We start from the raw sequence: 25,777 nt of genomic DNA, 5'->3' as shown, positions 1-25,777 counted from the left end.
TCTGCCTTAATTACTAAAACTGTTAATACGTACCTCAGCCTTCTACAGTTCAACATATACTTCTTGTGCTGAGTTACCCCAGTCTGTCTGGCTCAGCAGACCCATCAACCGAAGGCAAGCAAGCGCCCCTGCAGGGCCCTTGCAGTGAATCAAAATGTGGTGCAGTGTGGAGGTTTGTATCCTGGATTGACATGGCATTTGCATCTCTCCACCCAGTTAACAGGGATACCATAATAGGCTCCACTTCATTCCATGATTTGGTTACATGGTTACCAATCTGCGTTGTAAGTGGTTTCCTGGCTTTCTGGAAACCATAAAGCTTGTTACTCAGTGCAGAGCCACCTGAAGTGGAAAGAAGAGTAAGGTACTGTAATAAAAAAAAAAAAAAAAAAAAAAGACATGAAAGATGAGAGAAATAGGAAAAAAAAGGAGGGCAGACACAGAAACAGAATGATAAGGATGAAGGACGTTGTAGGCAACACTACATCAAACTAGTGGATGATGGTTGCCATCACCTACCAAATCAACATATACTAGAAATGAAATTTAAAAATTCACACCAAGAAAAGATGTAACAACTGCATGAAGGTTTACCAAGAAAGGAAGTAGCTTGATCTGTTTCTTTTATTTGGGTGAATAGTTTGCCATCTTCATGTTCACATAATACACTCACCCTAAGGACAAAAGTATAGGGAGCAGATTACAACACTCTGCATTAGCGAAAAGCCCCCTGAGACACCCAGCTTGTGACATATTCTCAAAGGGCTTATTACATTTCTTTTAGACAAAGAATCGTGGATGACAAACCATCAGACCATCAGCTGACTTGCCCTGGTACCAATACAGGAACAGAGATGCAAATAGTTTTGTTCATTATCTACATTTTTAATGCTATACAGTAACTCTGGAAAATGACCACCAATGTGACTGAACAAAATTCAGAGGTTAGCTGAAATGAGATGTCAGTACACTATTGCACTAAAAATTTTATACAAAAAAAGTTAATCTGTATAACAACATATTTTCTACTGCTGTAGTCCCCTAAACATGACGACGAGATACAGTACCAGGCTGGTGGGCTAAGTGTCCATGGCTGTCTTTCTTGATTCCACACTACCAGGACCTCTGAGTGGGGAGTCTTGGAGTTACGTACATGGTCTCTCGTAGCAACACAGGAGCTCGCGCTAGTCACCGACGCTTAGAACCTAAACCTAAGTTTATCCAAAAATAAATAAAATATCCTTTTCATTATTCAATAATTTAATGGACAACAATTCTGCAACAAGGCTTTTTAAACATTCACTGATACTAATCTTCCCCTTGTAGAATGAGAGACCATATATTTTTATTACAATGGCATACCCTAGGTTTGACTGCATCCCAGGATATGACTTCTTCCCAGTCTAACACATTGGCCTACAAGAACACACATCTTTGCTATACATACTTCTTCTGAGGCACATGAACAGGCTAAACAAGGCAAGTAAAGCTCATATATGCTTAAAAGTGAATCACAGTTTGAAGTCAAGTCATTATAGACCAACATAGGACTATAATTGACTGGATGGTGATAAGGGTCATTCCTATAATACAATGGAATGCGACCCTGATATTATTTTATTGTACTTCCTCACTGAGGTTAAATACCAAGCTTAGCCTGAAATCCTGTAGCACCAAGAAAAAAATAAAAAAGTTTGGGCAACTTGGGCCTTTGGACATGTAATTATAAAATATTGAGGAATATGTTCTTGCAAAACCTATGGAAAGACATCCCCACTGTGTGTGTGTGTTTTAGTGTCGGTGTATTTAAGTGCATGGGAAGTTCAACAGTGGATCACTGCCAGTGCTCACTATGTCAGAGCTCGGTATAATTTTGATACTCTGGAGAATTTACAGTTACATATAGTTTTCCTTAAAGAGAACACTCACCAAACTATGAGGAAGCACACCCTTTACTCTACTAAGTATTTACAAATTCTATACACTAATGATGATTGTACAGGAAAATTGCCACTAACTTGGTTACATAACCCAAGCCAATAATAGATTTAAAATATTAATACTCTGTACCAGCAGAATAAGTATGGCTTCCTCACAGAGGTAGGGTAAGTGCCGAGGGCCTGACATCTGAGCAGCGCCTTGTCCACTGAACGTCCTGGGCACAGAGGCTTCCATATGTCCCATCAGAATTTATATACAGCTCATCCTTGTTAAAGCTACCAAATGGGTCCTGCAGTACTGAAATGTTGCTATAACAACAATTTCATATAAACAGACACAAGCCAATATGGGGAACTTGTATCAGGAAAGGAGAGTCAATTTGCATCAACTGTCCCTTCACTTTTGAATGACTAGGTACCTGAAAGTTTTTTTTTATATATATATGTATATATATATATATATAAATGTCTAACCATTCTTGAGAATCTTTATAACAAAGAAATTCCTCAGTTATACAATAAACTGCTGAGTGTAATATAGAAGCCATTAACAAATTACTGGAGGACATATGGCTTAAGAGGTACTGCCATCAGAGGACAGGGTACCACTGCAATACTTGAGCTACGACTCATCAACAGCAAACTGTCATCTTTGGATTTGTAAAACCATACAAAATAATTACTGTACCTTAAATTTTAGTCATTTGGTAATACCTCTTTTTTTTTTTTTTTTATGTAAAAAATACTTCCATTACAAAGAAAAGGTTGAGACGCTGCAAAGCTGGCAAATACTTTAGCAAATGCTATTACAACCTAAGAAAGTAGGGTTTCATCATTATCTATGACATTTTCAGCATTACAAGCTTGATATATAAATGTAAGACACAGCCATGGGGGTGCGATATGAGCATTTCCAACCTTTTCTTAGCTCAAGGCGGGAGGAGGGAAAAATGATTCCTGGTTCAATGGGCACTTAGTTTCAACAATCCATAATAGAATACGATCACTGTGGACTGGTAAACAAAATTAAGTGTACATAAAGAATGCATGGCTGGAAAGAATACCACTCATGATGAAATTACATTAGAGCATGTAGCTGTTATAAGAAGAAAGAACTGTTAATAGATCCTAGAACTGCATAAAATATGATAGGCTAAAAGATAATATGTCAGAAAATTAGGTCAAAAATAACAAAATAGTGATTACAACTTGAAAGCAGAGTAAAATCATACTTCCTGGGGGAATGGGAAGAATCATCATTATCATCATCATCATCATCATTATCATTCTATTTCTCCATGAATAGGCAGGATGGACAGAACACACACATATACAGTATATTATAGTAAAAAATGTAATGGTAACAGCCAATCCTATGTTACCAAATTCATAGTATAGGGGTCTGAGGCTAGGCTACCACAGTCCACAACATTTAAAAATAAGAGATTGACAAAAAATAAGAGATTGACCTCTAAGCAGAATTTTACGACATTTACAGCTGTCACTCCAACACAGGTACTCTATCACTAAACCACCGGGGTTCTATAGAGGAAAAGGAAAGCACAAAAGTAAGAATACTATCAACAGAGTACCAAGTGAACAAGGCACACCACCCCCACATTCCCTGCATAATGTAGTGACTAAACTGGGATGGGAGCCAGGATCTGAAAGTCTCTATCCATGTACAGAAACAACATGGTACCACTGCCAACTACAGAGTGTGCAGTCTCACAGCTCTTGCATTTTAGGAGAGAATGAGAGTAGATATTGTCTTTTCTGACTCATGTCTCTTAAAATGATCTTTGCTCTTATCAACTCACATCATCTGAACATAGAGGCAGGGTTAAGATGATGATGATGATGATGATGATGGTAACAAAACCTAACGCTTCAAAAGTTCTTGAACCGATATCCCAATATGAGTCATTTGAAATGAAGAATCTAAAAACCTGTTAGTCCCTTTCCATCTGGTGACATTTTTTCTAATTTTTCTTGTTACCTCACAATTTCATTTAACTGATGGGAGACTCTCAGACCTGGAGGGATCAGACAGTCTTCATTAATTCCTTCAACAACAGAGGTCAAGAATTAAATGAAATATATGTCACCAGATGGAATGGGTTATATTTAAGGTGAATCTTGAGTGCCCAACAGTACCAGGAAACACTGTGACAAGAGTAATGCTGCAAGTAAGAGAAGACACAACGAGTTCATGCAAAACTCTGATATATGGTATATAGAAAATTAAAAATTCAAAGATAAAATGCAGCAATATTCCATTTTTTGTTTTTTGCAAAATTGTGTTTCTGTTTCACCAACAATATTAATGAACACTTACTGTTAAAAGTTTAATCTCTTACTTGCACTATGAAATATTGGCATAATAAGACAGTTCAGGACAAGGGGGCGACACTGTCTCAATGTGATAATCTATGTCAGCAGTACAGGCTATACTTAACTTTTTACCAAGTTACCTTTCCCTGATGAACTGGTGCTTACCAACAACAAGCGACACTTTCTTAGACTGCATATGCAAAACTCAGTCTCAAAAAAGCATCTCTTCCATCTGTTAGCTATATGTTACTGCTGGTTCATGAGGGCTGGCAAACATGGAGTGAAAGTTTGATAGTTCTTTCTTAAGTAACCCTTTCTCAGTCCTTCCCGTGGTGGCTCTACATATCAACACACACCACAGTGGACACAATGGTGCTTCTTGACATGTCAGAACATCTACTCTTGGGTTACTTTATTAAACAACTTCATGTCTATGTCATGCAAGTTAGTAATTACAAATATGGGTAGTCTTGACCTCGAGCTTTTACACTTCGTTAAAATTTATTCAAGAAAGTAGAAGCCTGACATCTGAAGGGTTTGTGCCACTTAGATAACTGGAAAAAAAAAAAATAAAATAAAATCCTTGTCCTAATATACCTGCAACAAAAACAGCCTTTAAAAAGGGAATGCAATAAAAACAACAAATGAATGTAAATAAAGAGGAGTCAAAAGTTGTGTATCTTCTACCACCTAAGAGAGGGGTCACGGAGCTACCGTATATAGCCAAGCACGAGACACCTGTGACAATGAGACGAGTCCGCAACCACTTTACACTAAAACTGGCATGTGAAAGGCTCTAGAAATGAGAATAGTAACCATTAGACAATGACTGAAAGTGGAACCTGGGGGACAGACATACAACAGAAGTTAAAATAATAATAATAATAATAATAATAATACAAAAAATACTATGAATTTCTGTGCAGCTACTCTGTGCACATCTGTACTATTCCATTTCCAGTAAAATATTTCCAGCTAGGTAAAAACACTGATGTGTAAGGAAACTGCTTGGTAAGTTCCTGACACAATGAACTCATCTGTCATTTCACTAACAAGCAACAACCTGTTCTTGAATGACAGCAGTTTTCACCTTTCAGTAGGCGAGGTCAAGAGAGAATCAATCTAATCAACCTAAGTTGTAAATTCCTGACCTCTGAATCTCTGACTGTGGTGGTCCAAATGCTCAAGTAAGAAAACACAAACACATCACTGTCCATGTAGACATGCATTCCAATATTCACACATGAATTTGGAAGTGATGGTGGTGGTTTGCTTTGCTTCTTTAACTCCATACCTTGAATGTTACAATACACTTCTGGTCTACTGAGCCAGCATTCAGCTGTCTACCAGTGATGCATTCAAACAGCATCCCCTAGCTTTCCAATGCCCATGACACCTTGCATGACACAGACCAATTCTCAACTTTCTTAAAAGTGACAAGCAAACTGAGACATCTATACCATACAGAAGACCTGCACTTACATCGTCATTAATTCTGAATGTAACCGTATAAACGCATGGCTGGTCCAGTTGGGTAATCCCCTGTATGACTTGGGGTGCAGCTGCTCATGGTTTCATTTTTAGGCACAACTTTTCAGATCTTGAGTCAACAGGTAAAAAAAGTCTGACCCATCTGTGTAGACCTGACTGATACACATACCCTCACAGAGGAAAAACTTAACTTGAGGTTCTATAACAACAACTGCACATTTATTAAGAGTCAAGTGTTGCGACTTGCTTACTCTAATGGGCTGTCCAATTTTTTAAGTTTGTGAGGCCATCCCAAATAAGATTCATCAGTAAGGTGCAACTAACAAATCTTGAGTAAGCCTTATACTATTCACTTACAGAAATGTGGACATGTATTCGAAATATCAACAGCTATGGTTTATAGCAATTTCAATAATGATGTGTATAGTAGCAATAATGAGGTGTAGGTGTGAATACGGTATACTATTCATGCTTTTTTTCTTTTCTCCTATTGTCATTATTAAAAATACAGCTATTTCATGTCACCTACCTCTCATAACCTTTCCATCTTCTATATATACGAAATTAAATATATCTATAAGCCAGCCGTCACTAGAAGCGAAAGCCCCCCTCACTGGCACTGTTATTGTCGAATGCATATTCTGTCTCCGTTGATTCTGGTACTAAACTGGGATCTTCCGCATCCTAAGGGGAATAAAAAAAACATGGTTGTTCAACTTGCTAAACAAATATCATCATCATCATATGGATCTCCTTTCCCGCCCTAGGGCAGGGTGAGGAGTAGCAACATACAGACAGGCTAAGTTTGCCCAATCCAATGGGCCACACATCCATTCACTCATCATTCAAGCCCTCAGAATCCTGGCTCTATCTGATAAGCCAAAAAACTTTCACCACATTCTGCTGCTTCACATAATCGTATCCACTAAAGAATAAATTATAAGCTAAATTCCAGTATGCACACAAAGATATTACAATATGGGCCACTTCACACCTAACACATGCATTCTGGGTAGCAAATCACTATTATGGATAAAAATCTGACTACAAATAATGCAACCAAAACATTACACAGGTCCAGTTACTACTTTAAAGAACACATCACTTCCAAGTTTTAAATAAAAGAACAATGAAAGTTGGAGGACAGTGTGCTGAGTAAATACATAAATAGCAGTTATTTTATCACTATTATCAGTAATTTAAGGTCTCCCCCATGCATGGGTATATTAAGCCACAGCTTGTCCTATGACAGCTCTCCTTTGTAAGCAGTCGTTGCTACAGCACCTTTATTCTAACCTGAAATATATATCTATCCTCTTTCAGCTTAGTTAACCATCAAGTGCAGCCAGACTGCAGAGTTCAATGAACTAGTAACCAAGAAACTCATTCCAACCTCATTAACTAATGCTCACTGAATTTCATGCATGCATGACACAGGGTTTAAGTTGAGGAAGTGTCCCATATTAAGTCAGGTGAACACAACTGACTATAGCTATCAACAACTCATCCCATGTTTTTCTTGAGCAACTTCTTCCATAACACTCTCACTCAAACATCTCTTCACCCAAATGCCAGTTTCATCCACTCTGTATATCCAAACCAGCTAAATCCATGCAATACCTTGCTTAATATTAAATTAGGCTATCTTAAGTTGTAAAGGGAAGGATGATGGCCTGGAAAAAGGAAGTTATAGAGGCATAAAACTTCTGAACCACATAATGAAGGTAATGGGAAGAGTTCCAGAAGATGTGAAAAGAGAATAATGAAGGTAATGTAGAGAGTTCCAGAAGGTGTGATAAGACAGAGTGAATACTGATGATATGCAGTTTGGTTTATGTCAAGCAAAGGGACCAATTATGTCATATTCAACATCCAACAGCTTCGGGAATAATATATGGTATAGATCCAAGGGGTGGTTAGGGTTTATTGCTCATGTAATGCCACTCAGGGATGAGCGAGGCTGGTCACTCTCATCTTAAATGTCAGGACCAACCTGCCTAGCCCCGGGTTCCTAGGCTCCTCTATGGAGCGACATGGGATTGGATGATGGATGGATGGAAAGAAAGGATAGCTGTACTTTGTTTTTGTTGATTTCAGAAAGGCCTTTGACATAGCCCCTAATGAGGTGGTGAAGTGGGCAATGAGAAAGCTTTGGATCGAGAGGAGGCTAGTTAGACTGGTCATGGTAATGTATGAGGGTGTTTGCATCCAGGTGGGAGTGAATGGAAATTTGAGTGACAAGGTTTCCGCGACTCGTGGCGTGCATCAAGGATCAGTCTTAGGCCCTTCTTGTTTGGCATGGTGCTTGAAGCCCTCACGTGACTTCAAAAATGGACCATCGTGGGAAACGTTGTATGCTGATGACTTGGTTTTGATTGCAGAGAATGAAAGGGAGGCACAGGAAAGATTTAGGAAGTAGGAAAATGGAATGGAGCACAAGGGTCTGAGGGGAAACACAGCTAAAACAAAAGTGATGACATCTAGGGCTGGTGGCAGTACTGTCAAAGCAGAAGTGTGACCATGTGCAGACTGCCACAAGGGTGTGGGAAGTAACTCCATCTTGTGAAGTGTTTACGATAAGTGAGTGCATAAGATCTGTAGTGGTATCAGAGGTAGGCTGTGCAATAATGTTGATTGTGTGTGTGCAGTGTATAAAGCGGAGCACACAGAGTGAGAAGAGGCTTTCTCACAGGCCTGTGATTTGTGTAACCAAGTTCATGGACCCTTCGAGACACTGTGCGCACAGAAACCTCACCAAACACTTCCGGGTTGCTCTCCTTAATTTTCCTTGCACTCACACAAGGATTAGACTCCACTGCATGTTTTAACACATTAACAGACCTCGGGGAAGTTTTCCTGGGCCTACCAGACCGCGGTTTCTTTGTTGGAATGTCACCACTACTTTCCACTCGAAAACGGGCACACCACCTCCGCACTGTCGATCGAGCCACACCAACAAAATCACTAATTTCCTTCGTGGGGTGGCCTGCCTCCTTTAGAGCAATAATCTGTGATGTGATTTCACTCGAAAGTTCATGGGTAGGGGCCATAACAAAGTGGCGAAAGCCAAAACACTGCGGGACACTAGGTAAAAAATGGCGAAAGAAGACAGGGAGGAGCGGCGGAGTTCCTCTTTCTCACGCAGCCCGTAGGCAACTGAGGCGGGAGCCAACCAGCGCGCAGTAAGGCCTCAAGCTGCCGTGACGTCATGTTAGCGGCCCAAAGATCTGGCTCAATTTTTAGTACCAAAAAAGGGTGATTCTTTTTTCGCCAAAAGTATTGTGCGCCCTGACATAGGCACTCGATACTTCTGACGAGCACTGTATATATATGTATATATATAAATAGCTAGCCAGATGCCTTAATCCCACAAACAAATCACCTCCATGTCACCTTGTCCCCAGCCATTTCACTGCCCTGCTACGAGCTCACAACCGTCTCTCTCATAAACCTCTCCACTCCAACCCTCCATCTCCATATCCCCCCATTCCACCTCACTCACATACATTCTCCTCGTCATTCTCTCGCTCTCCATCCTCTCCACGTGGCCAAACCACCTCAATGCATTTCTCCTAATGCTTCCTATCACATCCACATCTACACCACAATGCTCCTTCACTTCCTCATTTGTCAGTCTGTCTCTCCATGTGACTCCACATATCCCCTCTCAAATAACTCATTTCCACTGCTCTCACTCTTGACTTGTGTCCCTCCAACAAGGTCCAAGTTTCACTTCCATACTTTAGAGTTGGTAACACAATACTGTCAAGCAGTAACTTTTTCATTTCCATGCTCACTTCCCTGTTTTTTATTACTGATTTAAAAGAACCAGCAACCTTTCTTCCTTGTTGCACCCTTTCAAGCACTTCACCCTCTAAACTTCCATCCTTACTCATCACACTACCCAAGTACTTAAATGCACTCACATTTTCCATTTCCTCCTCCTCCAACCTCACTGTACATTTAGTGACTTCATTTCTCTCAGAGGCAATCTTTACTCTTCCCTACATTCACCTATAAATTCCATTTCTTACACACTCTCTCAAACTCATTCACTAAGCCTTGCAGCTCCCCTTTGCCTTCACGTAACACACACACACACACACACACAAAACAAAACAGTATCCTGCCATGCACTCGTGCCATGGGAATACCCCCGACCAACTTACGAACATGACACAATCAGTGAAACAATGATGGATGCCATCGACATAAAGTTTGCCCAATACATGGCATAGGCCCTACTGTATTGCTAGCCTACACCACCTAAGCCTAGTTATAATCAATTATGAATGATATGTAGTGTGGTGTTATAACAATAACAACAAATATTATAACATTAATAACATCCAATAGTTCGCCGCAAAATTACTCCGTCGGGCGGGTTAATTTTGCCACAAGATTTTTTTTTTTTTTTTGTTTTCTTCCCAGAAACCTGTGGTGTGGGCCAAAATGTATTTTTTTTACAAAAATGAATACCGTCACCCCTTAACATCCGCGGTTCTAACATACACGGTTTTGAATATCCGTGGATGGCTTCAGAAAAAAAAAAAAAAAAAAAAAAAAAAAAAAAAGTTGAACTCTGCTGACGCTGTAACATTATCCCACGCGCAGTTTGTGGCTGTTTTAGTACAGTAATGGCATTATCCAGCGACTGAAATATAGTGTAACACTCTTCCTTTTGGAGGGAGCTGGGTTTGAGCACAGTAGTCAGAAGAGGCCATGCAGGAGTACACTATTCATTATTTTCAACTTTTAATGTTCTTGTATTAAATAAAGTAGTTGTTTAGTGTTCTTGTATTAAATAAAGTGGTTGTAAACATGCATATAAGGTTTTTCTTTAGTTATACAGTAATCCATCCAATATCCGATGTAACAGAGCCATAGGCAGGTCCGGATAGTGGTCCTGTCCGGATATTGGGCCCCAGGGGCTTATGGACTTGTACTTATGGACCCTAACTCAGAGAAACACCTATACAACTCCCTCTGGACATGCATTGCACCTATTTAAGACCCAAATCACACCAATAAGTGACATAAAAGACTGAAATAAATGCAAATGAACCATAAAATGAGGTTTTAGAGGTGAGTTTATAGAATAGTAAACATTCTGGGTACTTACAAGTCCCTGGCTCCTGGACTGGTTTGAACTGCCAGTTTGCAGTCCACAGTGAATCCTCTGCACACTAAATTCTAATTTCTTAACACTGCACAACACTGTAAATTCCTGTGTGTTCTAGTGGTGAGGTATTGCAGTTTATTCACTGTTTATTCACAAAAAACAAGCACCTGTGGCTTGCACTGCTATGAGCATCTGCTCTCAATCAGAGTTAGGCTGTGACTGTTGATGATGGCTGGGTAACAGAGTTGCCAGATCGCAACAGCCACATTACCAATCTCCTCAACTTTCATTACCAAATTTAACTTTTCATTACCAAATTCGTAAAGCTAGCATTTATTCTTCACTAATTATATATACAAATGGAAATACATGTAATCACTCTCCTTATAATTAACACCATGTTGATTATTTTCACGCTATGTAGGGTAGCAGATTAATCAGAGAGAGCAAACAATCCACCATCTCCGTCCTGTGTATCCTCATACATGTGAAAAATCCATTTGGTAATGCATTATTCTGATTCATTTCCAAACGAATTTTTCATTACCAAATTGGCCCACACTTGGTAATGAAAAATACCAAATGGCAACCCTGACAGGGGAGGGGGGAGGGGGGGAGGAAGGAAGGGGTGAAGGGACCATGGTGTACCAGCTGTTCGGTGCCAGGCGGCAATTTCAAATTACGGGTGGGAAAAAGAAGTCAGATTTTTTTCGATTTTTTTTTTGCGGTTTTTGGCCCATTTTGGGAATATTGGATCCCAGGACGATTATGTCTGGATAGTGGGGATGTTCGGATATTGGGCGTTCGGATATTAGTGGGATTACTGTACTACATGACAGTATTGTGATACCAACTCTAACGTACGGAAGTGAAGCTTGGACATTGTTGGAAGGACACAAGTCAAGAGTGAGAGCAGTGGAAATGAGTTATTTAAGAGGAGCCTGTGGAGTCACGTGGAGAGACAGGCTGACGAATGAGGATATAAAGGAGCGTTGTGGTGTGGATGTGGATGTGATAGGAAGCGTTATGAGGAACACACTGAGGTGGTTTGGCCATGTGGAGAGGATGGAGGGTGAGAGACTGACGAAGAGAGTGTATGTGAGTGAGGTGGAGGGGGGAAGAGGGAGGGGGAGGCCGAGGATGAGATGGAGGGATGGGGTGGAGAGGTATATGAGAGAGGGGGGTGTGAGTTGGGAGCAGGGCAGTGAAATGGCGGGGGACAGGGCGACTTGGAGGCGATTTGTTTGTGGCCACCCCAAACGGGATTGAAGCATCTGGCAATAGATAGATAGATAGATATATATATATATATATATATATATATCTATCTTCATCTTCATCATCCAATCCTATGTTGCCCCAGGAGGAGCATAGGAGCCTGGGGCTAGGCAAGTTGGTCCTGACATTTAAGATGACTGACCAGCCTCACTCATCCTTCAGTGGCATAACGTGAGCAAAAAACCCCAACCACCCCTTGGATATAAACTTTCACCAGCTCAATCTGACGGGAGCGCCGTAGTTACTCACCAAACCACCAGGCGCCAAAATTTGGTTATATGGTTACCACCCAGCGTAGTAAATGGTATCCTGGCGTACAGGAAACCATTTGGCTTCTCACTCGGTGTAGAGTCACCCACAGGCAGAAGGAAGAGGAAAGAATGAAGGAAAGAAAGACAAAAGAGGGAGTGTAAAGTCACCCATAGGCAAAAGGATGAAGCAAGAATGAAGGAAAGACAGAAGAGGATGGATGGAATGAAGGATGGTGGAAGTATATATATATATATATATATATACTGTATATATATGTAGATACAGCTACCTCAAACTGACTTAGGACATCCCCCAACAAGGAATTAAAAAACACAGAAATCATAGCATATCACAATGTTTGTTCAAGAAATGCTATACATTAACATGAAATCATGTTTCCCTTGTTTTTCAGGACCAGTTGGATGCATTCTGGCAAGGAATGACTTATATCTCAAATCCAAGGACATTTCTTTGCACCAAACATTTGTCAGTTCAGTCTTGAGGTTGTCCAGATTGGGTGTCTTCTTCTCTGCCATGATTTTCTTCATCTTTGTCCAGCAGTTTTCTATTGGATTTAGATCCAGCCTGTTGCCAGCCAGTCAAGGACCTTAATCCGATTATCCTGAAGCCAGTTTCTCACCTTTCTTGACTTGTGACACGGAGCTGAATCGTGCATGAAAAAGTCGCACCCATGAATAACAATGAGGTTTAACAAATGATCTTTCGGAGCTTTAATGTACCGGCCACCATTCATCATCAAGTTTTTAGGAAGAAAGTAGAGGTCTCCCCTTCCCATTTCACCTCAGAAACAACCGCATACCATTAATGACTGTGGGTGCTTAACAGTCGGCACCGTGTAAGCAGGATCGTATCGACTACAGGAGGCAGGGCGTCGAACCTTGGCAGAACACACCTGGAACACTTGAAATGTGCATTCATCTGAAAACATAACATGTCTCCACTCATTCGATGTCCCGTGAGCATACTTCTTGGCAAACTGAATGCGTTGCTTCTTCACGCGGTCAGTGAGAAGCAGTTGCTAGGCTGCGGTGTGGCTTGGCAAACACAACTCCTTCTGTAAGTGGTGTTGTATAGTTCGAAATGAGACGTCATGTAACGGAGGGGGATGCATTCTCTTCAATTCTGCTCCTGTCAGCCGAAAATTTTGATTACAGAGATAGCTCGATTATCCAGGCTATATGGTGTTAAGGGGTGCCCGATTAGTCCGAAAGCACGATTAATCCGGTGGAAACAACACAAGTACAGTACTGTACTGTTAGACTGATTTATTTACTGGTAAATGAACACTATAAGTACCAGAAAATCCTTACCAGTTCAATGTATATTCCTCCAGCTTGTTTCAGCATTTTTCAGACTATATTCAGTTTGGTAAATTACGTTTTCTTACTGAAAGATTTCCTCCCTGTTATTATCGTCACGTTCTAAAGCTGTACCTACGATTGTTTCCAGCACAATGGACGAAACTCATCGTACTCAAATGTGGATTTCGCTTCCCAACTTCCCAACTGAAGATTAGGTTAGGTTTAATTATTAGGTGCAGTTAAGCTAGGTTAGGCCAGGTTTAAACACTTAGATCAGAACAGTGTCTTCTGCCATTACGTTAACGAATCAGAGTCGTCACACCAAAACAGCTAAAAACAGAGGGGAAACAGATTTAACAAGAAATGTTTATTTACTAACCCAGAAATTATCAGAAAAATATAACAGACTATCAGGATGAACTGACTTGGTAAGGTGCTTTTACTATGAACTGACTTGGTAAGGTGCTTTTACTGCTTACAGCAAAGCGTATGTTTACCCCTCTCAGTGTTCGTGAGTTCAGAAATTTTTGTGCCTCCGTGGTAGACCTTGGAACCATTTTTTCAAAGATATAAAGTCAGTTTCTTTTTCTTATAGATGTGAAAAGACTCGTCTGGTACACCTGGCTTTTTCCCCCCTCCCCCCTAAACTCATCTTGTGATTCACTATGATTCATGAAATTAGGGGCATGTTACATTAGCATTTAAACAAAATTAGAGTGCATGTTACTCTAGCATTTAAACATATGGGCGAAAACATCTGGGATGAAAGGACCGCCTGGCTGTTTGTGATGGTAGAGTAAGGTCGTGTAAACATACCAGTGACCTTCGTTCCTTTCCCATAATTGTTTGCAGTTTTTATGGCTCTCCCTATCTCAACGTCACTGACACCGGTACAGTAAAGCATTGTTCAAGGCTGGCAGCCATGAAGGGGTTAATGGAATACATTATTGTTTGTATCAATACTCTCTCTTTCACACATACACGAACGAACAAAAGAATGTGCAATAGATGTACACTTAACTGTAAGGAGCAGAAATAACTGTATGTCTGTCGGTCCGAAATGTGTTGGGAAGCAACAACGAACAAAGACTGTGGAACTGAATGCCACCTGACGAGAATACGTGAGATAAAATTATATATTTTTTATTAGTAAACTTTTTTGTTCCATTTCGTCCCCTTAATTGTGAAACTCATAGTTTTCATCCAAGCATACAGCCTAATAACCTTATCAATTCAATTCATATTGCTCTAGTTTGTTTTCTGTATTTTTCTGCCTATTTTGTGGTTGGTAAATTACCTTTAGGTGAGATTTCCTCTCTTATTATCATAACGTTCCTTAAGCCTTACCTACGATTGTTTCTGTCATAATGGAAGAAACTTACTCATAATTAGGATGCATGTCACATTAGCATTTAAACATATCGGCAAAAACATCTGAGATGAAGTGGCAGGCCACTTGACTGTGTGAGATGGTAGAGGGTCGCGTAAACATACCAGTGACCTCCGTTCCCTTCCCATAATTGTTCCCAGTTTTTTATAGCTCTACCTAACCCAACATCCCTGACACCAGTACAGTAGAGCATTGTTCGAGGCTGGCAGCTATGATGGGGTTAATGGAATGCATTATTGTTTGTATTAATACTCTCACACATAAAGTACATTTAAGAACGAACAAAAGAATGAACAGTAAATGTAAGAGGAAGAAATAACTATGCTGTGTCAGTCCGAAATGTGTTGGGAAGCGCGATATCTAACGAAGAATGCAGAACTGAATGCTAACTTACGAGAACGAGAGTAATTTTTTTTTTTCCCTGATTAACAGACATTTTTGTTCCATTTCGTTCCTTAATATTGGGAAACCCATTGCTTTTCCTCTAAGCATACAGCCCAAAGGCTACACCAATTCACTTCATATTCCTCTAGTTTGTTTTCTGTGTTTTTCTATTTTGAGGGTAGTAAATTACCTTTTCTTGCTGAAAGATTTTCTCTTTTATTATCACGTTCTTTAAGCCGTACCTATGACTGTTTCGGGCATAATGGAAGAAACTCATTGTAAACCAAAGTGGATTTAGTTTCCCAATTTCCCAACTGGAGCACAGGAGAGGTTAAATTAGGTTAAATTATTAAGCAGTTAAGCAAGGTTAGGCTAGGTCAGGTGTATCAGTTGCCTCACCAAACTCCACGCTACCACCCTTCTGATCGAGTTGTGAGCAGGAGGTGTGGGTGGGGGCAGGGTGAGCAGACTCTCCCTGGTTAACCCATGCCTCGCTCCCAAGCAACTGAATGCTTCCTGTTTAAACCGGAGCTATCGTACGGATAATTCTATGTACAGTACTACTGTACCACTGAACCATTTGGTCACAGCCCAGATATACCGAAAGATGGATAATCCGAGCCTGGATAATCGAGCTTCCACTGTACTTCCCTCTTCAGAAGCGTATCTGTACCTCTGGAAGTTGTCCTCTTCTTTCCACCGCCATGCTTGCTCTGGTATGACATCAGGTGGCAGGCCACGCGCTGCAGCAAGAATCTTCATGACAGTCGACTTTGCCCATTCAGTACGTTCACAAATCGTGTTGACAGGGACATTATCCTGCCTCTGTGCAATGATACGGACCCTCTCATCCCTTGATCAGTACTTTCCAGGCATGACAACTCGACTCTAGGAAAATAACAGGGCAAACAGTAAAGCATATGAAAAAAGAGGGAGGTGCAAGCTCGGAACAACGGGAACATATACTCCCACTCTCACTTCTGGGCAAGCCCTGATGTGCTGAGTGTTTCACTACCTCCCGCCAACACCAGAGGAGTTGCCAGTTACTTCTTGCCCAAAAAATTCACTTGGTAGAGGTGGAAACACAAAGCAAACACAGACAACCCTCCCATAGCAATTCTGTGTGTAGGTTCTAAGCCAATCTGCAGTAGAAGTATATACAAAATGTATCACTTTAACAAAGAAACAAAAGTATTTCCCATCAAAAATGACTATAGTAGGACTCGCGCACGTTTGCGGCTGTGGTGTGGCCCGCACCTGTGTACAATGGTGCCACGTTTCCCCAACTTGCGATGTGAAACGGAAGCTATTTATGTACAAGGCATCACAAATTCGATAAATTCAGATGAATAAAACTTACAATTGTGTATTTTGACGAATGAATCAACAGTAATCTTATTATGCATAAAATATTTATACAGTAACACAGAAACATGGCATACATATTGTACAGTGTTGCTAAAAGAAATTGTAGTCACTTTTAATGGTTTTTAGCGTAGTTTTAGGGTGGGTAATAATATCACAGTTATGGATATAAGATAATGAGCCTGAAAAAAGAAGAAATATGCCAATATCCAAAGTAAAAGAAATAATTCATGTAATTCTTGTGAGTGGTAACACTTACACACCCTTTCTGGCCTAAGGTAAAGTACGTACCTCCATAGACTCAACCATAGCTTGTACAGGTGTTGCTAGGGAAAAATGCTCACATTTACCGGCTTTTACCATAATTTTAAGGACGAGGAATAATCACATTTATAATCATAAGCTAATATGTAGGACAAAATAGTAGGCATATGCCAATACCGAAGTAAAAAAAAAAAATATATATATTCACTCGCGAGCAGCAACACTTCCACACCCAGTCGGTGAGAGAGAGAGAGAGAGAGAGAGAGAGAGAGAGAGAGAGAGAGAGAGAGAGAGAGAGAGAGGGGCAGGAGAGGGGCATGCATTGAATGCATTGTCGGCATCACTAAATATAACAAACCCAAATTAACAAATGAAAGCACAATTATAAATAACTTATAAAAGAATCAAAAGTACTCAGGGTGGCTCACATTTCCCGCCAGGAGAGAGAGAGAGAGAGAGAGAGAGAGAGAGAGATAACGGTATAGAAAACGTGGCAACACTGTACACAGGTGCGGGCCACACCACAGCCGCAAACGTAGGCGAGTCCTACTATAGAATAAGTCACACAATGAACTGCTTTGCCGCAAAATTAATCTGATCCTTGTAATCATGTACCACAATTCCATCCATCTAGTGTCCAATCTTTTGCTGCTCTGTTAGAAGAGTAAAGGCCAGAAGACAGGCTACTTGGATAGATGCTTAATATGTAACCAGTCACTTCTACGACTATGACTGGATTTATGTGAACAATAAACCCCAACCTCCTCTGGGACTTGACCTCTCATGGACCACATCCACCTGGAGCATCTTAACCCACTACATCACCTCATGTCCATCTGCTGGTTATACAGTTACCACTCAACATATTAAATGGTCTGGGGTTATATGAAACAGTCTGGTAGTCACTCAGCAGCAGAGTCACCAAGAGGAGGTAACACATAAAGTAAGTGGACAGGGGACTTACTTTCCCAGAATACATTGTGGTTACCCCTCTTCTCATTCTCGATGTATTGATTCATTTATCAAGGCTCCAACATGCTTGCATGCATCGGCCTTGGTCGCCTAATGGCACTAGGCTCTCCACACTGCTCAATCTCTGGCAGCCTCCCTGTAAGTCCCTTATCCTAGGTCACAGACCATGACCTCGTCCCACGTCTTTTTCAGTCAACCTCTCGCAACCCTACCCCCAACATTCACACCTCTCACTCTCTGCAACCAAATGTCATCCTGCATCCTCTCCACATGCCCATACCAACCCAATTTGTCCCTCCTCATCACAGCACCAATAAACTCCTGTCTCATCCTTCCTTTCAACTCTTCAATCATAAATCTAGCCCCCTCAGGCCTTGCATTCCAGGAAATACTACATATTCATCTAAGCACTGTCATTTCTGTACGTCTGAGCCTATGAATATCATCTTCTTTTGCTGTCCAGATCTCACTACCATACAGCATTACATTCCTAACACACACCAAATACAGAGATCCCTTAGCACAGAGGAAGAGCCCTCTCAATGTCAGGAGAGGCAACAGCTCCCTGAACTTCCTCCTACCACTCCTTACCTAGCCAGACCCACATAAGCATATAACATGTTCCCCTTATAACAAAACTCTTTCACACACTCAAGAGACTCAACAGCAAGATCAATCCTTTTGTGCCTGACAATCTATATGCTCTCCCTGACACATCACACAAACAAAACCAGCATTATCTTCCAGTCTACATCTAATTCCACTACATCTCTTAGGCACCCACTTATCATAAATACTGCATAATATGGAGTTACTTCTCACACCCTTATAACAAACTGCACATGGCTATGCTCCCTCTGCTTCGACTACACCACCACCAGCCCTAAATACCATCACTGTTTTATCCACATTTACTCTCAGATCCTTGTGACCCATTCAGGATCTCCACTTCCTAAATCATTCCTCTGCCTTCCTTTCATTCTCAGGAATCAATACCAAGTCATCTGCATACAACATCTCCCATGGGAGTCCATTTCTGAAGTAATGTGAGAGAGCTTCAAGCACTATAACAAACAATAAGGGGTTCAAGCCTGACCCCTTATGCATGCCAATGTTCAGGGAAACTCATCACCCAAATCTCCAATCACACTCAACTGGATGCAGGAACCCAGACAGAGCCATACCAACTTTGACCAGCCCAGCCACTCCTTGATCCCAAGCTTTCTTATAGCCGACTTCACCACAGCCCAAGAGACTCTGTCAAAGCCTTCTCTGTGTCAACAAAAACAAGGTACAGATCCCTTTTCTTTCCTATATATTTTTCCTGAGGCTGGCGGACAGTGAATATAGCACCATTGGTCCCTGTGCCTGCCATATACCAAAAATGCATCTCACCAATATTCACTCTTACTCTAATCATACCTTCTAGGACACTGTCTCTTACTTTGATTACCTGGCCCAAAAGTTTTATGCCTCTGTAATTTCCTCTTTCCTAGGCATCACAAACAAGCCATTCTCCCTTCAAAGTAATATCCCCCTGTTCACTTTGTCATGCACATTTCTAGATCCATAAATGCTATTAATATCTTTATGCCCATTTACATGGTTGCCCCACATTATTCATTCTCATATAAATATCCAGTACTGTAATGCACAAACATAAATCAATAAACAAGGTACCACAACAAAGTATGCACAGAACTGCACAAGCACCAGTAAAAATGACCAATTCATTTGTACAAGCATTTATCTCTCAACAGGTCTGTCAGCTCTGTGGTAGGTAAACACCACTTCACTGACTGACGGCTAATTTAATACATCCTACGAAACATCTATGTCTGTGTTTGAAAATTTCAGTAAGAACTCTCAAAATGTCTAGAACAATTTCAAATAACTATTCGTAAAGACGTTGCAATATCTTATGACTAGACATTAAAGTATATGATCAAGACGACAATGTACTTCATTCTCTCTTTGCTACATTTACTATCAGCTAAAGAAAACAGCATGGTCATCAGTCTGAATAAAATATCCAAGAGCATCCAAAGCAGTGAAATGGTTAATAATTTATGACACATAAACCAACAGCTTTAAATACTTACATCTTCTGAAAAGTATCTCTCAATGATGCTGTAGGCCAATTTGTAAATTTCTACATTTTCATGGTTCTGAAGGAATTCAATTTTGTCTAAACCTGTGGTAAACAAGAAAAAAAAACAATAGTTAGTTTCAATAAAACTAATATTATCTTAAACCATATTCTGTTTTCCCTAGTGACTGGGTCCACTACCAATCAAATCCTACAAGTTGTTCCATGTAGCTTCAGGGTTAACAATTATTATTATTATTATTATTATTATTATTATTTTTTTTTTTTTTACTGTAATGAGCCAGATTCTTTGCAAATAGTGTCCTCCTAAGTAAACTCATAAGTGAAAGGATGAAAATGGTCTAAAAATTTGCACAGCAAGATAGCTGCAACTCAAATTTATAAACATTATTCTTCAACTCCTACATACACATACTGTAGAATAAAATCTACTTTGTCCTAAAAACTGTGCTGTACTAAGCATAAACATGCATCATAAATCTCACACTGACTGTACATAAATAAAATCCTGTACTTTAATGTAACACTTCTTACCTTTGAAGCACATACAAAATACTAAAAATACACAATAGAACTTTACGGTATGAAAAAAAAAAAATTAATTTATAACATTACCGTCAACTTCTGCCAGTCACTGTATATTGTCTCCACTAAATCTTTTATTACATACATTCATATATTATGCATCAGAAGACTTCTACTGTGCATTTTCTAAATCAACAGTTCACTGCTGTACACTGCCTATCATTATGCAAAGTAATGTAACTTCACCTCAAATGTAATGCTGTAACAAACATTACCACTTACCGCCACATTCCTCGATCATGTTGGCCACCATTTCCACATCCTCCCCTGCCCGACTGAGGATGTTTGATATGCCATCAAGCACCACTTGGATGACCTGCGTATCTTTGCACGTCAATAGATTACAAAATGGGGGGATGACACCCTTGCTCACCAAGTATGCTACCTGCAATTGATACAATAATGATAAGTTACAGTACAAATTCACTTCTGGGTCATTCTATGATAAATCTACAGATGTCAACCTAATTCCTTCAGACTTCTTTTACATCCATCCATCATCCAATCCAACGTTGCCCCATGAGGAGCGCAGGAGCCCAAGGCTAGGCAGTTGGTCCTGACATTTAAGATGAGTGACCAGCCTCACTCATCCCCAAGTGGCATTACGTGACCAATAAACCCCAACCACCCCTGGGATATAAACCTTCACCGGCTCAATCCGATTGGAGCACCTTAATTACCCACTAAACCGCCAGGTGCCAAAATTTGGTTATATGGTTACCACACAGCATAGTAAATGGTTTCCTGAAGTACGGGAAACCATTTGGGGAGTCACCCATTGACAAAAATAAAAGGAAAGAATGATAGAAGAGGAAGGAAGGAAAGATGGAACTAAGAGAGGAAAAGGCAGTCACTCGTGAGCAGCACTACATCGTGTGAGTGGATGGAGAGTGCCCCACAAGCTGAAGTTCATGAAATCTAAATTACACAAACCCATTTATTTGATTGTGTGCAAAACACATTAAAGGAAAAGAGTAGTGCTGTAACCGATACGATATGCTGAACTGATATCTCCCCGATATTTGCGTTTTTTCCTATATCGAACCGATACCAATATTTACTGTCAATATCGGGATATCGGATACGGAGAGAAGAAACATTAACATGACTTTTATTGAGTATTTTGGTCATTGTTTTGCCTAATTCTGTGTGAAAGAATGTTGTTACCTTGACAATGTTTTGCAGCTTAATAATCTTATTGAAAACCATTAATTGTTCATCATAAAAAGTAGGTGAAAGGGAAAGCAGATGGCGGAAAAAAGAACTGAAGGCCAAAAGCAGCGAGGTGAGAGTGTGGTATACCGTGTACTGGTGGTGTGTAAGCGTGGTGGCCATGTGCATTGATGTACGTAAATAATGTACATATGCTGTCGAAATAAGTGCAAATTGCCTGCACAGATTAGTTATTATATTCTTTATTTAGTCGTAATATTTGGTCACTCTTCTCACTGTAATATAAATCAAGTAGTGATATACTACACAATAAGAAAGAAGGCAGCAGATGGGGGAAAAAAGAACTGAAGGCCAAAAGCAGCGAGGTGAGAGTGTGGTATACCGTGTACTGGTGGTGTGTAAGCGTGGTGGCCATGTGCATTGATGTACGTAAATAATGTACATATGCTGTCGAAATAAGTGCAAATTGCCTGCACAGATTAGTTATTATATTCTTTATTTAGTCGTAATATTTGGTCACTCTTCTCACTGTAATATAAATCAAGTAGTGATATACTACACAATAAGAAAGAAGGCAGCAGATGGGGGCAATAAAAGGACAGTACTTCGGAGACAAGGGGATGAATGACAAGGTAGACTGCGAGATAATGCTGACTTCAAGTGTGCAGTGTGTTGATGAGAGCATGTGGAGATTGTCAGGCATGAAACGACTGATCTTGCTGGTGAGTCTCTCAAGTGTGTGGAAGAATTTTGGTATTTGGGAGACATGTTAAGTGCTGGAGATAGAGTAAGGAGTGGTTGGAAGAAGTTCAGGGAGCTGTTGCTTTTCCTGACATTGAGAGGGTTCTCCCTCCATGCTATAGTATCTTTGTATGTGGCACGTGTTAGGAATGTAAAGCTGTATGGTTGTGAGAACTGGGCAGCAAAGGAAGAGGATATTCACAGGCTCAAACATACAGAAATGACAATGATCAGGTAGATATGCAGTGTGTTGTTGACTGCGAGGCCTGGTGGGGCTAGGTTTGTAGATATGTGGTGTGTCGTTGACTGCAAGGCCTGGGGGGGGCTAGGTTTAAGAGGCAGGATGGGACTGGTGTAAATTGTTGTTGTGATGAGCAGAAGTAGACTGACCTGGTTTGGGCATGTGGAGAGGATGGGGGATGGCAACTGGGTGCAGAAAGTGAGAAGTGTTGTCAGGGTTAAGGTTGCGAGAGGTAGACCGAAAAAGACCTGGGAGGTCGTTCAGCATGACCTCAGGGATAAGGGACTAAATACGGAGGCTGCTAGAGGTCGAGCAGCATGGAGAGCCGCCATTAGGTGACCAAGAATGATGGAGCCTTTAAAACTCAAAACAAAAACCACAGTGATATGCTACAAGAAACCACATGTTAACTGCATAAGAAAACCATTATAATGGCCCAAGTTGCACACAATACTCATGTCAGGAGTAGTGGTCAAAAAAAAAAAAAAAAAAAAAAAAAAAAAAAAAAAAAAAAATGCATTTGTTTGATTTAACAAAAAACTTTTTTTTGAAAAAAAAAAATAAAATAAAAAAATAAATAGGTAAAAACATTTCTTTTAAAGGTTATTACAGGAATTTACAGCAATATAAGTGTTCCTTAAGCCAATCTAGCTTATGTGTAATAGAATTAGAACCATATGAACTACTGATATACTTAACTATACATGATGCAACCAAATTATATTTTAATAACCTGTTTAACATTATAATAATTATGGTCATGAGAACAAGAATTAAGAAAGGAGTAAAGAAATTTCACCGTGGTTATAAGGTTTAAGGCAGTCAGTTATCAAGCATAAAGGTCAGACTTGTCAGAGGTTATAGTCCTGACTCCTGGCCCTGCTACCTCCTCTAACGTGGAGTAGGAAACTTGGTTAATTTCTTGCAAATTCTGGAATACATAAACACCTTGTCAACACAGTGTAACCAGGTTACAGGGGAAATATTTATTGTATTTTTACTCTTTCCAAGACTGTCAAAATGTTTGACTAATGTCTGACCCCCAAAATATGACCTTTTGGCACAGAAAATGGTACAAGAATAAGCATATATTCGTACCGGGATATTAGGGGGAAAAGAAAAATGATAATCTTTTTTTTTTTTTTTTTTAACATGAACCAAAAAAATATATATATATATTTTTTTTCATCACTAGTCAGGAAGACTGGAAGATGCAGACAGTTTTTTTTTTTTTTTTTTAATGCGAGGAAGAAGGAACCAAAGGCCATGAGCCCGCAGTAACAGTTCCCTCCAAGAGAAAAACAAAATACAATAGAGAGCCAAATTCAAGATCTGATCATTTTGAGATGCCTGGACACACTGCGTTTGAAAGACTGGTGATCATAGGCAGGAGGAAATACAGACAGAGGGAGACAGTTCCAGAGCTGACCTGTTGCATGAATGAAAGACTGGGAGTAACGGTTAACTCTTGCATTAGAGAGTTGGACAGAAAAGGGATGAGAGTTTGCTGCCAGACGGGTGCTACGCGCCCGTTGTGGAGGTGGAGGAATGCAAGCAGACAGTTCAGAGGAGCAGTGACCATTAAAGTAGCGATAGAAAAGAGATAAAGATGCAACAGTGCGGCGAAGAGACAGAGGTTGAAGGGAGTCAGTAAGAGGAGGAGAGTTAATGAGACGAAAAGCCTTAGACTCCACCCTATTGAGAAGAGCTGTATGTGGGGAGCCTCCCAACACATGAGAGTTGTACTCCACACAGGGGCGGATAAAACCCCTGTATAGAGTCAACAATTGTGCAGGGGTGAAGAAAGAGCGGAGTCGGCTTAGCACACCCAATCTCTTGGAAGCAGATTTTACAAGAGATGTAATATGATCTTTCCAAGATAAGTCCCGAGTAAATGAAACCCCAAGCATGTTCAAGGATGATGTAGGATTAATCTGAATATTATTAAACATTAGTGGGTATACCTGTGGAAGATTTTGTCGGGTTGATAGGTGTAAGAACTGAGTCTTAGAAGCATTAAAGACAACCATATTATTTTTACCCCAGTCAGAGATATGAGCCAAGTCAGACATTAGGTGTGCCATAGCCTCATCCCTTGTTTCTTGAAGTAACTGTTGAGATGGGCGTTGCGGGAACCGAATGGAAAGGTGAAGGGTGGAGTCATCAGCGTATGAGTGGATAGGGTTAGATGTACAGCTTAGAAGATCATTGATGAATAAAAGGAAGAGAGTTGGTGATAGGACAGAGCCCTGAGGAACACCACTGTTGATAGATCTAGGAGAAGAACGATGGCCGTCTACGACAGCAGCTATAGAACGACCAGAAAGGAAGCTAGCGATGAAGGTACAGATAGAAGGATAGAAACCGTAGGAGGGCAGTTTGGAAATTAAAGATTTATGCCAGACTCGATCGAAAGCCTTTGAGATGTCAAGTGCAATGGCAAAGCTTTCGCCAAAGTCCCGAAAGGAGGATGACCAGGAATCTGAAAGGTAGGTGAGAAGATCGCCAGTGGAGCGTCCCTGACGGAACCCATACTGACGATCGGAAAGAAGGTTGTGATAGGAAAGATGCCTTAAAATTTTTTTATTAAGAATTGACTCGAAACTTTTGAAATACAGGACGTTAAAGCAATTGGACGATAGCTGGAGGGTTGGGAGTGGTCACCCTTCTTTGGGACTGGCTGAATGAGAGCAAACTTCCAGCAAGAAGGAAAGGTACAAGTTGACAGACAAAGGCGAAATAGTTTGCCTAGGCAGGGTGTAAGCACAGAAGCACAGTTTTTGAGAACAACAGGAGGGACCCCATCAGGCCCA

The 25,777-nt window shown here is 40.4% G+C and overlaps 1 protein-coding gene across 1 annotated transcript in view; it reads right to left on the bottom strand.

Annotated features, from left to right (window-relative positions):
- Positions 1 to 609: 609 nt before the first annotated feature.
- Positions 610 to 25,777, bottom strand: part of Kap-alpha3 (karyopherin alpha3) — a 57,439-nt gene continuing 32,271 nt past the window's right edge. The window contains exons 9-11 of the mRNA XM_080279350.1: positions 21,032 to 21,194; positions 20,217 to 20,308; positions 610 to 6,449 (exon numbers count right to left, since the gene is read on the bottom strand). Coding sequence (XP_080135476.1) covers positions 6,357 to 6,449; positions 20,217 to 20,308; positions 21,032 to 21,194 — 348 coding nt within the window. The 3' untranslated portion in view covers positions 610 to 6,356. The remainder of the gene's footprint in view (positions 6,450 to 20,216; positions 20,309 to 21,031; positions 21,195 to 25,777) is intronic.

Source organism: Coenobita brevimanus, chromosome 78, assembly GCF_032717465.1.
Source record: "Coenobita brevimanus isolate Jiangsu-jjx chromosome 78, ASM3271746v2, whole genome shotgun sequence".
Classification (NCBI taxonomy): Eukaryota; Metazoa; Arthropoda; class Malacostraca; order Decapoda; family Coenobitidae; genus Coenobita; species Coenobita brevimanus.
This window is presented reverse-complemented; position numbering and strand designations above follow the sequence as displayed.